General features: G+C 38.5%; 1 protein-coding gene across 3 annotated transcripts in view; it reads left to right on the top strand.

Annotated features, from left to right (window-relative positions):
* Positions 1–14,827, top strand: part of CB4H10orf67 (chromosome B4 C10orf67 homolog) — a 169,470-nt gene that overhangs the window by 122,250 nt on the left and 32,393 nt on the right. For all 3 annotated transcript variants that reach the window (XR_007154236.1, XM_047868559.1, XM_047868558.1), the window contains exon 14: positions 3,825–3,912. Coding sequence is in view for 2 of the 3 variants with exons in the window: in XM_047868559.1 (XP_047724515.1) it covers positions 3,825–3,912 (88 nt within the window). In the remaining variant the exon portion in view is untranslated. The remainder of the gene's footprint in view (positions 1–3,824; positions 3,913–14,827) is intronic.

Genomic DNA, 14,827 nt, shown 5'->3' with positions numbered 1-14,827 from the left:
ACTCTCCAGCTCCATTTGTGTTGTTGCAAATGGCAAGATTTAATTTTTTTGGCCGAATAATATTCCGTGGTGTATCTTCTTTATCCATTCATCAACTGATGGATGCTTGGGCTGCTTCCGTATCTTGGCTATTGTAAATAATACTTCTACAAGCCTAGGGGTGCATGTATCCCTTTGCATTAGTGTTCTTGTATTCTTTGGGTAAATACCCAGTAGTGAGATTACTGGATCATAGAGTAGTTCTATTTCTAACTTTTTGAGGAATCTCCACACTGTTTTCCACAGTGGCTGTACCAGTTTGCATTCTCACCAACAGTGCATGAGCTTTTCTTTTTCTCTGCTTCCTTGCCAACTCCTGTTGTTGCCTGTGTTGTTGATGTTAACCATTTTGGCAGGCGTGAGGTGATGTCTCATGGTGTGTTTTTTAAGTTTATTTATTTATTTTGAGAAAGAGAGAGTGTGTGGGAGGTAGGGTGAGTCAGAGAGAGAGAATCTGAAGCAGGCTCCACACCAGGAGCAGTGTGGAGCCTGATGCAGGACTTCAACTCACGAACAGCGAGATCATGACCTGAGCCGAAATCGACTGAGCCACCCAGGTGCCCCTCTCATTGTGGTTTTGATTTGCATTTCCCTGATGGTGAATGGCGATTGAACATATTTTTATGAGTTTGTTGGTGATCCCTGAAGGAAGGTTTTAAATATTATCCAATTCATTAAATAGATACTGAGTTATTTTGATTTTCTACTTTTAGTAGATTTCATAATTTATGGTGTCTTTTTAGGAGAATTTCACCTTTTCACTAAAGTGTCAGATTGACTTAAAGTTGTTCATAATATCCTCATATTATATATACACTTAAATTATCAGCAAGATCTAATGATGTCCCCTTTTCATTTCTGATAATGATAATTTGTGTTTTCTTCTTTTTTCTTGATCAATCTTGTTAAGAGTCAGCTTTATTATTTATTACAAAGAAATCATTTTTCCTTTGTTAAATTTCTCACATATATTTGGTTTCTTTTCATTAGTTTCTGTTCTTAACTTTATTATTCTGTTCCTTCTACTTTCTTTGTGTATGACTTGCTGTCCTTCCTAAGAAGAAAGCTGATACGATTTTTTTCTTCTACCATGTACATGTCAGGCTATATATTGTCCTCTAAGCACTGCTTGAGCTGCATCCCACAAATTGTGACATGCTATATACTATTGTTCAGTATAAAACATTTTCTAAATTCTATTTTATTTCATCTTTGATGCATAGGTTATTTAGAAGTGATAAATTTTATTTCCAGATAGTTGAAGATTTGCTAGTTGTGTTTCTAGATTAATTCGACTGTGCTCAGAGAACCTACTCTGAATTATTTCAGTCTGTTAATATTTTTGATGTTTGTTTTATGCTCAGTGTATGGTTGATTTTGAAAAAAGATCCATGGGCACTTATAAAGAATAGGAATTCTATCATTGGGTGCAGTGTTTTATATATTTCAATTAGGTCAAGTTTATTCATTGTGTCTTTTATATACTTATATTTTTGTCACAGTTCCAACTATTGAAACCGAAGTATTAAATTTTCCACTATGCTTATAGATTTATTTCTCTTTTAGTTCCTTCAATTTTTGCTTTAAATATTTCATGACTATGTTGCTGAATACTTACAAGTTTAGAATCATGATATCTTCTTCTGAAGTTATCATTTGTATGTGTCGTCATGAGCCATTCCTCTTTATCCGTAAAAATGTTCTTGGTTTAATGTCTACTTCATCTAATAGTAATAAAATTATATCACTCTTTTATGATTAAGATTGAACGGTGCATTTTCTTCAGCTTTTTTCTTTTGGCCTATCTTGTTTTTATATTGAATGTGTCTCTTCTAAGCAGTGTGGAGCTGGATTTTTAATCTGTTTTGCCAATCTTATTTATTTAATTGGCCCACTTCATTTACTTTTAGTGAGATTACTGGTATCGTTGAGTTTGTATCTATTACTTAACACATTTTTTTTCTGTTTAGCCAGCCCGTTTCTTTTTCTCTCATTTTCACCTTCTTTTGGATTAATCAACTTACTTTTATTCCATATTTTCTTTTATTGACTTGTTAGTTATTCTTTCTTTACTCTTTCTGAAATTTTAACGCACACCCTTTGTTTCTCACAGTCTTCTACAAATTTCTATTTTATACTTCCGCAAGAATTCTAGAACCTTAAAATCACTGTGATGCACATCTGAAATTAATAGGACTGTGTATGTCAATTAAACTTCAAGAAAAAAAGGAAAGAATTCTAGAAACTTAGAACATTTTACCTCCATTTAACCCCTTCTATGTTTTCATTTTGATTCCATATGAATGTTCATTACAATCAGGCATTACAATTATTGTTTGGTGCAGTCAGCATTCACTTACATTAACCCACATTTTTACTCTGTGAGCTCTTCGTTTCTTCCTGTGTGCAGTGTGTTTCCATCTGGGGTCGTTTTCCTGCTGCTGGATCAGCACTCTTTAGTTTTTCTCTTAATACAGTTTGCTGGTAAATAATTCTGTCAGCTTTCTTTATAGGGAGATGTTTTTATTTTACCTTCATTATTGAGGAATATTTTCTCTGAGTATAGAAATCTGTGCTGGGAGTTACTTTCCTCAGTGTGACGATGTGTTTCCTCAGTGTTAATGATGCCAGTGCATTGAGTACTGACCTCCATTATAGATATTGAGACCTATCAACTATCGGCCTCTCCTTTTCTAGGATTCCAATTATACGTAAGTTGTTCTTTTTAGCTATGACCTACATCTTTCTTATACTCTTGTCTGGTGTTTCCTATTTTTCTTTCCCTCTGGGCTTCACTTTGAATATACATATATATATATATATATATATATATATATATACATATACATATATATGTATATATGTGTATATATGTGTATATACATATGTACATGTGTGTATACACGTATATACACATATTAATGTGTATATACGTGTATACACATATGTACATACGTGTATACACATATGTACATACGTGTATACACATATGTATATACGTGTATACACATATGTATATATGTATATGTGTGTATATATGTATGTATATATATATGTGTGTAGATAGATAGATAGATAGATAGATCTTCCTTTCAGTTTAAGAATCGTGTGTTCTGCTGTATCCATTCTACTATTCAACCCATCTATTGAGCTCTTACTCGGAGCCTGGAGCCTGCTTCAGATTCTGTCTCTGTCTCTCTGCCCCTCCCCTACTCGCTCTCTGTCTCTCTCTCAAATATAAAACATAAGAAAAAATTTTTGAAAAAAGTAGGGGCGCCTGGCTGGCTCAGTCAGTAGAGCATGCAACCCTTGATCTGAAGGTTGTGAGTTCAAGCCCCATGTTGGGTGTGGAGATAACTTAAAAATAAAATCTTTTAAAAAATAAAATAAAAATACGGGCGCCTGGGTGGCTCAGTCGGTTAAGCGACCAACTTCGGCTCAGGTCATGATCTCGCGGTCCGTGAGTTCGAGCCCCGCGTCGGGCTCTGTGCTGACAGCTCAGAGCCTGGATCCTGTTTCAGATTCTGTGTCTCCCTCTCTCTCTGACCCTCCCCTGTTCATGCTCTGTCTCTCCCTGTCTCAAAAATAAATAAAACGTTAAAAAATAATAATAATAATAAAAAATAAAATAAAAACGAAAATAAAATACTGCTATTTTAAATGTTCTCCTTGTATCTCTTTCACAGTGAAAATTGTCGTCCCTAACCACATACATGAACATAATATTAATTTGCATTGTCCTATGATTTCTATACGTTTCAACCTCACTGTTTCTTTTATTTCAGCTTTCATGTCCTTAAAAATGAGATGTTTACTAGGCACACATTGTTTCGTCAGTTTGCAGTACTTGCTGATTCATCCTTCAATTATATTGTGAGTACATGTAATGTTTAGATGCTGTTGGTCTCTTTGGTGATATTTGTACATGTCTTTCTGTTCTTATTTAACATTTATTGAACCCCTATGCTTATAGACTCTGGAGATAGTACATGACGGTCACTCTGCTAGACACTAAGGACATAGGACAGGGGATCTGCCCCAAAGAGCTCAATCTGATGTGAGGTATAGACGTGAGAACAAATTGTTTCAACGCAACATAGTTGCGCTTTAACAGAGGCAACGGAGATTTCTGCGGAGGGGTGACACTCCCTGGGCAGTGTCTGTCAGTCTGACCGTGTGTGGGCATGAATGGAATGGAAGGAAATATCAGAGCTCAAGATCCAAGTATCCAGTGACTTGCAAAGGGCAAAGGGAGGTAAAAGAATCTTTTTCTAGTTTCAAGCCATTCATCTTCATACTAGAAGTCACCTGGAGATAAAGCCCAATTTTAAAAGAGACTATTTTTTTAACCTGTTTGCTTAACGGTTTATTTGGGAGCTTCATTTATAAAGGTAAATGAAGTCCAGTATAGAAATATACCCAGTACATTTCTGGGGCGCCTGGGTGGCCCAGTCGGTTAAGCATCCGACTTTGGCTCAGGTCACGATCTCAGGGTTCGTGGGTTCGAGCCCTGCATCAGGCTCTGTGCTGACGGCTCAGAGCCTGGAACCTGCTTCGGATTCTGTGTCTCCCTCTCCCTCTGCCCCTCCCCCACTCATGCTCTGTTTCTCTCTGTCTCAAAAATAAATAAACATTAAAGTTTTTTTTAAAAAGAAATAAATATATCCAGTAAATTTCAAATAATGAGAAATTTAGTATGCTGTGAGTGCTATTGTATACCCATCAGGATGCTAAGTATCCTGGGACAAGTCAGGTTTGTGGGAAAGAGCACAAGAAATACAAAATACAGTCTCTTGCTTTAGGAGGCTTCCAATTTAAAATTACTCTTTTAAAATGTTTTTCAACATTTTTTAGTCTAAAACTGTCTTCTAAATTTAAGTTGCTGCAGGAGATGAAAGAACTTAAGAATGTTGACAAAGTAACATTAAATTATGTCCAATTTTATTTAAATATAGCTAGTAATCTGAGGCTTGCTGAGGTTTTAATAACTGACTCCCCTGAAATGTCCCTAGGCTGGTGTACATAGATAAAAATACATAGTCTAGGGGTGCCTGGGTGGCTCAGTCGGTTAAGCGTTGACTTCGGCTCAGGTCATGATCTCACTGTTTGTGAGTTCGAGCCCTGTGTCGGGCTCTGTGCTGACAGCTCAGAGCCTGGAGCCTGCTTTGGATTCTGTGTCCCGCTCTCTCTCTGCCCCTCCCTCGCTCATGCTCTCTCTCTCTCTCTCTCTCTCTCTCAAAAATAAATAAAACATTACAAAAAATTGTTTTAAATACATAATCTCTATTTTCCCCTTTTGTTTTTTCCTCTTCTCAACTGAAGGTTACAGTTTCTTTCTTTTTTTTTTTAACTTTTTTAAATGTTAATTTAGTTTTGAGAGAGAGACAGAGTGTGAGCAGGGTAGGGGCAGAGACAGAGGGAGACACAGAATCCAAAGCAGGCTCCAGGCTCTGAGCTCTCAGCACAGACCCCAGTGCGGGGCTCCCGGCTGGAACTCACACACCACAAGATCATGACCTGAACCGAAGTCGGTCGCTTCACCATCTGAGCCACCCAAGCGGCCCTGAAGGTTACAGGTTCAATGGGAAGAATCCTCATTTCAGATATTGAATCACCTAGACAAATAAAATACTGGAGGACCTGTGAGATTGTTGTGCTCCTCAAACATCAGGCTTTTTTAGGATTTCCCTGGTAAAACTGTCTGCTCCAAATGCGAATTGGCCAGCTTTTATGAAACAGAATTCTAAAATCTCAAAGTTACACTGATCTAAGCGTATTAATAGATCCAGTCTTTTTTTTTTTTTTTTTTTTTTGAGAAGAATCTCTTTCCTGCCCCCAAGCGATCGGGTCTATCTTCCTGCGGAGGAGGGCTGGTGCCCCGTTGGGTCTAGAATCCATCCATATGCCATTACCTCTCTGGGATTCCAGGCTCCTGATTCTTGACCATACATCCACACAGTATACGGGCTCTCGAGACACTCGTCAGAGTGGAGAGCAAATATTGAAGTAAAACAGAGGGGGATGGAGAGGAAGAGAGGGAGTGATGAGTGAGTGAGTACTGGGTAACTAACATTTTTCCTCGGTTCCCTGCGCAGTAGCTGCCCATCCACTCCACAAATATTTATTGAGTGTAAACATGTACCAAGCACCATGCTCCGTGCTGGGAATGAGATAGCTCACATGACAGATAGGGCGCTTTTCTTTATAGACTGTACCTTTCATGAGATCACAGACTGATCTGTCCTGTAAACTGTTCGGCGCACAGAGGTTAGAGTAGTGCCTGACTCACAGAGCAGAGAAGACAGACATGAATAAGGAAATATCGAACTTTAAACTGCAGGTCTGAATCAATGCTATAAAAAAGGTTTAGTATTTTCTTGCTACGGAGGTATGCATCTGGGAAAGGGCACAAATACCAAGTGTATCATTCGAAGTGCTTTGATCTGCGTAGCCATCACCTAAGTGAAAGAAAGGATAGAGCATTCCCATCTTCCCTGGAAGGTTTCTGCGTCCCTTTCCAGACAACACCTTAGTCACGTCCCCCACGCCGGATAAAGATTGCTGTGATTTCTATCACTGCAGGTTAGTTTTGCTCGCTCTTAAAATGTATGCAGGTGGAATCATGCAGTGTATGTCCTTTTCTGTCTGGCTTATTTTACTCAGCATGGTGCTCTTGTGATTCATCCATGTTACCGTGTGCATCTACAGCAATTTCTTTGGATTGCTGAATAGCATCCTACGGTATGAATAAAAACTAATTTGTTGATCCGTTCTCCTCTGATGGACACCTGGGCTGTTTCCAGGTAGGGGCTGTTTGGGGGGGGGAAAGGTGCTACAAACATTCTTGTACTAGTTATTTCTGGGAATATGTTTTTGTAACCCTCAGGTAGGACTGGAATAGCTGGGGCATGGGCATATATTTTTATATATTTTTTAATATTTATGTTTTTGAGAGTTATATTTATATTCTGAACGTTTGAGAGTTCCTGTGGCCCACGTCTTCACCGACATGATCTTGTCAGTTTGTAAAGCTCAACCATCCTAAAATAATGTCTCACTGAAGTTTTAACTTGCATTCCCTAATAATTAATGATGTTAAGGGATGTCCGGGTGGCTCAGTCGGTTAAGCGTCCCACTTCGGTTCAGGTCATGATCTCACGGTTCACGGGTTTGAGCCCCGCGTCGGGCTCTGTGCTGACAGCTCAGAGCCTGGAGCCTGCTTCAGATTCTGTCTCCCTCTCTGTTCCTCCCCCGCTCGCACTCCGTCTCTCTCTCAAAAGTAAATAAACCGTTAAAAAAATGATGTTAATGTATTTTGCTGTGCTTATTGGTTAGTTTTAGATCTACTTTCGTAAAGGGACCGTTCAAGACTTTTTAAAAATATTGTGGCACAATACTCATAAGTTTACCATCTTAACCATTTCTAAGTGTGGAGTTTAATAAAGTATATTCACGTTGTTGTGAAACCAACCTCCAGAACCCATTCATCTTGCAAAAATGAAACTTTGTATTCTTTAATAATTCCCCATTCCCCCTTCCTCCCATTTGTCTGTTTTTAATTATTCTTGAGTTGTAGCCTTTTGTTATATATTCTAGATGTGTCTTTTGTCATATACACATTGCAAATATTTATTCCCATCTGCAGTTCCTCCTTCTATTTTCAAAACAGCATCTTTTGAAGGTCAGAAATTTTTAATTTTTGTAAGAAATTCTTAATCTTTTTTTTGGGGGGGGGGGGACAGAGAAAGAGAGAGCATGAACGGGGGAAGGTCAGAGAGAGAGGGAGACACAGAATCGGAAACAGGCTCCAGGCTCTGAGCCATCAGCCCAGAGCCTGACGCGGGGCTCGAACTCACAGACTGCGAGATCGTGACCTGGCTGAAGTTGGACGCTTAACCGACTGCGCCACCCAGGCGCCCCAGAAATTCTTAATCTTAATGAAGATCAACTTAGCTTTTCCTCTGTGCGGCAGATTGTGTTTTCTGTGGCCTTGGCTGTATCCCACATTCCGCATATACTTAGGATGGGATTTTGATCTTCCTTTCCCACTGAGTTTCGCTGGTTCCTTTGTTCTAATTCAGTTGACAATGTGTTCATGAATCTGTTTCTAAAATCTGTTTTTGTTCCATTGGTCTATTTGTCCTTTCGTCGATACTAGATCGTCTTAATTAATATAGCTTTGTAATAAGTCTTGAAATCAGATAGCGCAAGTCCTTCCATTGTATTCTTCTTCTCCAAGATTGTCTTGACAATTCTATACCCTTAGTACTTCCATATGTTTTAGAATCTGCAAGTCAATGTCTTTAAAAACTATATCCACCAGGATTTTGATTGGGATTTTGTTAAATTATATTTTTTGAGTCTCTTTAGCTGGTGGTTTATTTCAGAATGCAAAGACCCAAGTGGCTATCAGATATCTAGTCTAACTAAATATAAATGACAAAGATTTCTTTTTAAGTTTTGAGGCTATGCCCTGCAGCAAGCTAGTAGATATAGTTAGCAAGGAAAATGCCACGATGATAGCTTTTGCTTCACATTATATATCATGATGTTTCATGATATAAAACAGCTCAGGGAGACTCTTCACTGTCCTATCTTTGCTGTGGATTATACCTTTCATTCATGGCCAGTGAGGTTCATGTTAGCCTTGATGTCTAACTTGTCTAGTATTAATTTTGTTACGTGTATTATCTTCTTGTCTGTATTTTACTATCTTTGCTCAATCTTTGTGTTGCTGTGTCATTTTCTTTTAGTTGTGAACTTTTTTTAATTAAAACAATTTTAATATTTATTAAACATTTTTTAATGTTTATTCATTTTTGAGAGAGGGAGAGAGAGAGAGAGAGAGAGAGAGGGCGACACAGAATCCGAAGCAGGCTCCAGGCTCTGAGCTGTCAGCACAGAGCCCGATGCGGGGCTCGAACCCATGAACTGTGAGATCATGACCTGGGCGGAAGATGCTCAACCGACTGAGCCACCCAGGCGCCCCAGTTGTGAACTGTTAAGTAACAGCATGATTGGATTTTAGTTTTTTAAATCTAACCTGTCGCTCATTTACATTTAATATGCAAACTGAAAAAAAATAATATGCAAACTGAAACAGCATAGGTGATATTTTTGGGGAGTTTCGTCACCTTATTTTATGACTGCTGGTTCTTCTCTTTATCTTCTGGCTTATGTAATATGAACCACATTTTAGTTGTGGTTTTGATTATCTGTATTGTAATAGTAAACTTCAATGGAAAATCAAATTACATTTCTGCAGTTATGATAACAAGAACCAAACAAGTTCAAGTCTTAACTCACTCTGAGTAAAACAAGGGGTTATATGTGGTTTTGTCCCTCCAAGTGTCATTTCAGCCTTAATTTCATCAGTGTATCCCTCCTTTCCTTCCAGTCTGTGTTAATTTTATTCTGTTTAGAGAACTGCATTATTATTATGTGATTCTTTTTATCACATAAAAGTATTTTTGATTACTTAGCTTTTCTTTTAATTTTGTAACCGTTTGAATAGCAATGACTTGTACTTACTTAGCCATGTTTATCTTTAACCTCACAACCTTTTTATTTTTATTGTTTTAAATGTTTTTGTGTGTGTTTTATTTTATATTTGAGAGAGAGAGAGAGAGAGAGACAGAACATGAACGGGGAAGGGACAGAGAGAGAAGGAGACACAGAATCCAAAGCAGGCTCCAGGCTCTGAGCCATCAGCACAGAGCCTGGCGCAGGGCTCGAACTCATGAACCATAAGACCATGACCTGAGCTGAAGTCGGAAGCTCAACTGACTGAGCCACCCAGGCGCCCCTACCTTACAACCTTTTTTAAAATCGTGACTTCTGCCTTTCTTTAGTTCTTAATCTTGATTTATTTCTTGCAAACTAGACCATGTCTTTGAGTTTTTTCTTCTTTTCTGGAAATAACATTATCTTCACTTTGCTATGTCTTGCCCTGACTGGAGTCAGCTTAATATTTGTTTGTTGCTAATTAACCTGGCTTATTTTCTCCCAGTGAATATTTATAAGCTATTTTCTTTAAACTTGAAATTTAAACGTGTCACCAGGATATGAGTTAAGAAGCAACATTTATTAATTTCCCTTGAGTGAAATGAGCCTCTCTCATCTAGAGATTTAAATCTTTTTTTTTTCCAACTCAGACATATTTCTTATGTATACTTCTAATGATTGCATCTACAGGATCAGTTTTTGTTTCTTTTTCAGAAACACCATCATAGGTTGAAAATCTATTTTCTGTCCTCCATAGTCATCATGTTCTCTTTAATGTCATGTTATTCTCTTTGCTCTTTTCCTTGGTGTTTTTAGGAAACCTTTCCAGTTTGAAATTCTCATCAGAATTTCCTGAACTTGTTTTAAAAGTGCAGACATACTGGGGCGCCTGGGTGGCGCAGTCGGTTAGGCGTCCGACTTCAGCCAGGTCACGATCTCGCGGTCCGGGAGTTCGAGCCCCGCGTCGGGCTCCGGGCTGATGGCTCAGAGCCCGGAGCCTGTTTCCGATTCTGTGTCTCCCTGTCTCTCTGCCCCTCCCCCATTCATGCTGTGTTTCTCTCTGTCTCAAAAATAAATAAACGTTAAAAAAAAATTAAAAAAAAAAAGTGCAGACATAGTGATTGTCCTTGGCCCTCCGGGTGGCAAGGGTGGGGGCATGACTGGGGCAGCCTGAACCTCTCCTCCCACCGTCTAAGGCCATGAGTAACCTTGTCCACTCCCCCCCCCCCCGTGCTCCCTGCACGTAATGCCATATTTATGTGTCCTGTGACAGGCTAAAGGTTCTGTTATTGTGTTGTTAGCAATCTGTGCAAATTATATGCACAGTGATAGTGTGAGTTTAGTTCTGTTATTGTGTTGTTAGCAATCTGTGCAAATTACATGCACATCTGTTTGTGTAAGTTTCCTTACCTCTCAGCTCTTACTTTGGTGTTGAGTCTCGGTAGGAAAGAACCCATTTTGTTTCTACTCGGAATTCTGCTTGTTTCTATCTTTTTTTTTTTTTTTTTTTTTACCGTGAAATAATCATGTGCACAAAAAGGATGAGTGAAAATACATGTGTGCAATTTAAAGAATGACGATCACATGCATACTTGTGTTCCTAGGACCCAGGTATCTGTAGACTAAAACTGGAGACGCCCACTGAGCACATTCCTCTCCATTCCCTCCCAGAAGCCATTGGCCCGATGTCCTTCTTGACAGTTTTTGTCACTGGTGCCTGTATCCCTAAGCAGCTTGTTGTTGACTTTTGCCCGTTTTTAAACCTTCTATCAATGAAAGAATATAAAATGGTGTTTTTTTAGCATTTATGTATTTTTCGAGAGGCAGAGAGCGACAGTATGAGTGAGGAAAGGACAGAGAGAGAGAGAGACAGACAGAATCCGAAGCAGGCTCTAGGCTCCGAGCTGTCAGCACAGAGCCCAATGTGGGGCTCGAACTCACAAACAGTGGACAGTGAGATCTTGAACTGAGCCGAAGTCAGACACTTAACCAACTGAGCCACCCAGGTGCCCCTATAAATGAAAGAATATAGTTGAAAAAATGTGAGTATTCTTCAGTGATGTGCTCCATTTTCTCAACATTATGCTTTTCAGACTCACCCGTGCTGACGCTTGGGGTTGTGGTTCACCCATTGAGAGTATTCTGTTGCTTGAATATACCACAACTTATGTATCCATTCTGCTATTGATCAACATTGGAGTTCGTCCTCGCTTTTTTGCTATTACGAGCATTGTCACCCAAAGCATTCTTTTCATTTCACCTGATACCCACATGTAGCAGTTTTTCCAAGTTTTGTAGTAATAATAGAATTGTCGGTCATAACGTATTGGTGCGTTCAAGTCTATGGATGAGCTGGTATGATTGCTATGACAAAAATATATTGGCTTAAATAAGATCAAAGATTACTTTTCTTTCATGTCATAGTGACACAAAGAGCCGTTCCTGGCAGAGGAGTGGCCCGTGAGGAATAGTACTCCAGTCATGATGATACACAGGTTTCTTCAGTCATTTTCAATCAACGATGCTGGCCAACTGAAAGGCCACATGCGAAAGAATAAAACTACACCACTCTCTTACACCACACACAAAAACTAAGTTAAAATGCGTTGAAGACTTGAAAATAAGACTGGGAACCATAAAACTCCTAGAAGAAAATATAGGTGGTAAGCTCTCTGACATAGTTGTTGGCCATGATTTTTTGGATCTGACACCAAAAGCAAAAGCAACAGTAGCAAAAATAAGTAAGTGGGACTACCCCGAACTAAAAAGCTTCTGCACATCAAAGGAAGCCATCAACAAAATGAAAAGGCAACATACTGAATGGGAGAAAGTAATTGCAAATCATGTATCTGATAAGGGGCTAATAGCCAAAATGTACAAAGAACTCATCCAACTCAACAGCAAAACACAAACAACAAACAATACAATTTTTTTAAAACTTTTTTTTAAAGTTTATGTATTTGTTTTGAGAGGGAGAGAGAGACTGAATGTGCAGGGGAGGGGCAGAGAGAGGGGGAGAGAGAAGAGAGAGTATGGCAAGCAGGCCCTGCGCTGTCAGCACAGGGGGCCACACGGGGCTCAAACTCGTGAACCGTGAGGTCCTGACCTGAGCCGAAATCAAGAGTCGGATGCTTAACTGACTGAGCCACCCAGGCGCCCCCTAAACAATATAATTTTAAAAAATGGCAGAAGATCTAAATAGATATTTTTCCAAAGATGCTATTCACATGGCGAACAGATACACTTAAAAATGCTCAACATCATTAATCATCAGGGGAATGCACATCAAAACCACAATGAGATATCAACTCACACCTGTTATAATGACTGTTACCAAAAAGACAAGGGACAACAAATGTTGGTGACGATGTGGAGAATAGGGAATCCTTGTGCACTGCTGCTGGGAATGTAAATTGGTGCAACCAGGATGGAGAACAATACGGAGGTTTGTTAAGAAATTAAAAATATGAGGCCCCTGGGTGGCTCAGTCAGTTAAGCATCCGACTCTTGACCTCAGCACAGGTCTTGATCTCAGGGGCGTGGGTTCAGGACCCACAATGGATCCCACCCTGGGTGTGGAGCCTTCTTAGAAATCAATTAAAAATAGAAGCACCATGTGACCCAGCAATTGCTCCTCTCAGTGTTTACCTGAAGAAAACAAAAACAATAATTTGAAAATTTTGTACACCTCCCTGTTCATTGCAGCATTATCTATAATAGTCTATATATGGAAACAACCTAAGTTCCCATCAACAGATGAATGCCTAAAGAAATTTTGGTGTATATACACAAAGGAATATTGTTCGGCCACAAAAGGTAATGGAATCTTGTCACTTGCATTAACATGGATGGGCCTTGAGAGCATTATGCTAAGTGACATAAGTCAGCCAGAGAAAGACAAATACCACATGATCTCTCTAATACGTAGAATTTAACCAAACAAACAAGAACCAAGCTTATAGATACAGAGAACAGACTAGGTTGTAAGAGGCAGGGGTGGAGGGTGGGAGAAATGAGTGACCTGTTTTTTGTTTTTTTTAAGTTGAAAAACATTCAATTAAAAAGGTTCTAAATATTGTCCTGTGTGTTAAGTAATTAGAATTTAAAGTAAGAACTTTAAAAAAGAGTTTATTAGGAATACAAAAATTTCCTAAGGACCATTTTATACAATTTGGAAACGAACCCCTTGTCAGTTATACGTGTTGCAAATGTCTTCTTTCGGTTTTGGATAGTATTTTGGTATCTTTTCACAAATGAATGTTCTTAATCTTGATGTTAATTTAATTAGTAATATTTTCCTTTTTGCCTTCACATTTTTTCTGCTTTAAGACGACCTTACCTAACCTTTAGTCACAAATATATTCTTTTTGATAGTCACATTTTTCCCTCTTTGCCTTCCATGTTTAGAGGCTTAATACACCTGGAATTGATAATGTGTGGAGAGGCAGATGTCTGATTTCATTTTCTTTTAATACAGATAATCAACTGACCCAGCACCATTTATTAAAAAACCTATCTTCTCCCTGGATGCATAATTCCACCTGCTATATATATGTATATATATAGGCTCATATATGTGAGAGTTTGTTTCTGTCTCTCTATTCTGTTCTACTGTTCTATTTGTCTATTCTTGCACTAATATGATACTAATTTAATATTTCTACTTTTATTATTAAGTCTTTTTCTAGTAAGGGAAATACCCTTACCTTGGTGTTGATCTTTGCATCTCCATATAAAGTTTAGAATCAGATTGTTAATATTCACAGAAAAAAAAAACAGAAGAAACAAAACAAAAATTCAATTGGGATTTTGATTAGAAGTGCATTAAATCTAGATCAATTTGGATACAATTGACATCTTTAAGGTACTGAATCTTCTAATTTATAAACGTTATTTCTTTTGTCTAAGCTTCAGTTTGGTAGTTTTGTGATTTTCTCCACAGAAGTTTTTTTTTCTTTGACAGAGAGCATGACTCGATAGAAAGACACAGTGGGGGGTGGGGGGAGAGAGAGAGAGAGAGAGAGAGAGAGAGAGAAAGAATCTTAAGCAGACTCCACGCTTAATGCAGAGCCCAATGCAAGGCTTGATTCCATGACTCTGGGATCATGACCTGAATCAAAAAGGGAGTCGGACACTCAACTGACTGAGCCACCCAGGCACCCCTACAAAATTGTTTTTTAATTTAATGTTACGTATCTTGTGTTTTTATGCTACTCTCTTCTAATCGATGAGTTGCATATTTATTCATGTAATTTGTATCAAGTTTTGCTTTATATAATTTGAA

The sequence above is a fragment of the Prionailurus viverrinus genome, chromosome B4, assembly GCF_022837055.1.
Source record: "Prionailurus viverrinus isolate Anna chromosome B4, UM_Priviv_1.0, whole genome shotgun sequence".
In the NCBI taxonomy this organism is placed as follows: Eukaryota; Metazoa; Chordata; class Mammalia; order Carnivora; family Felidae; genus Prionailurus; species Prionailurus viverrinus.
The sequence above is the reverse complement of the archived record's forward strand: the minus strand, read 5'-3'. Positions and strand labels throughout refer to the sequence as shown.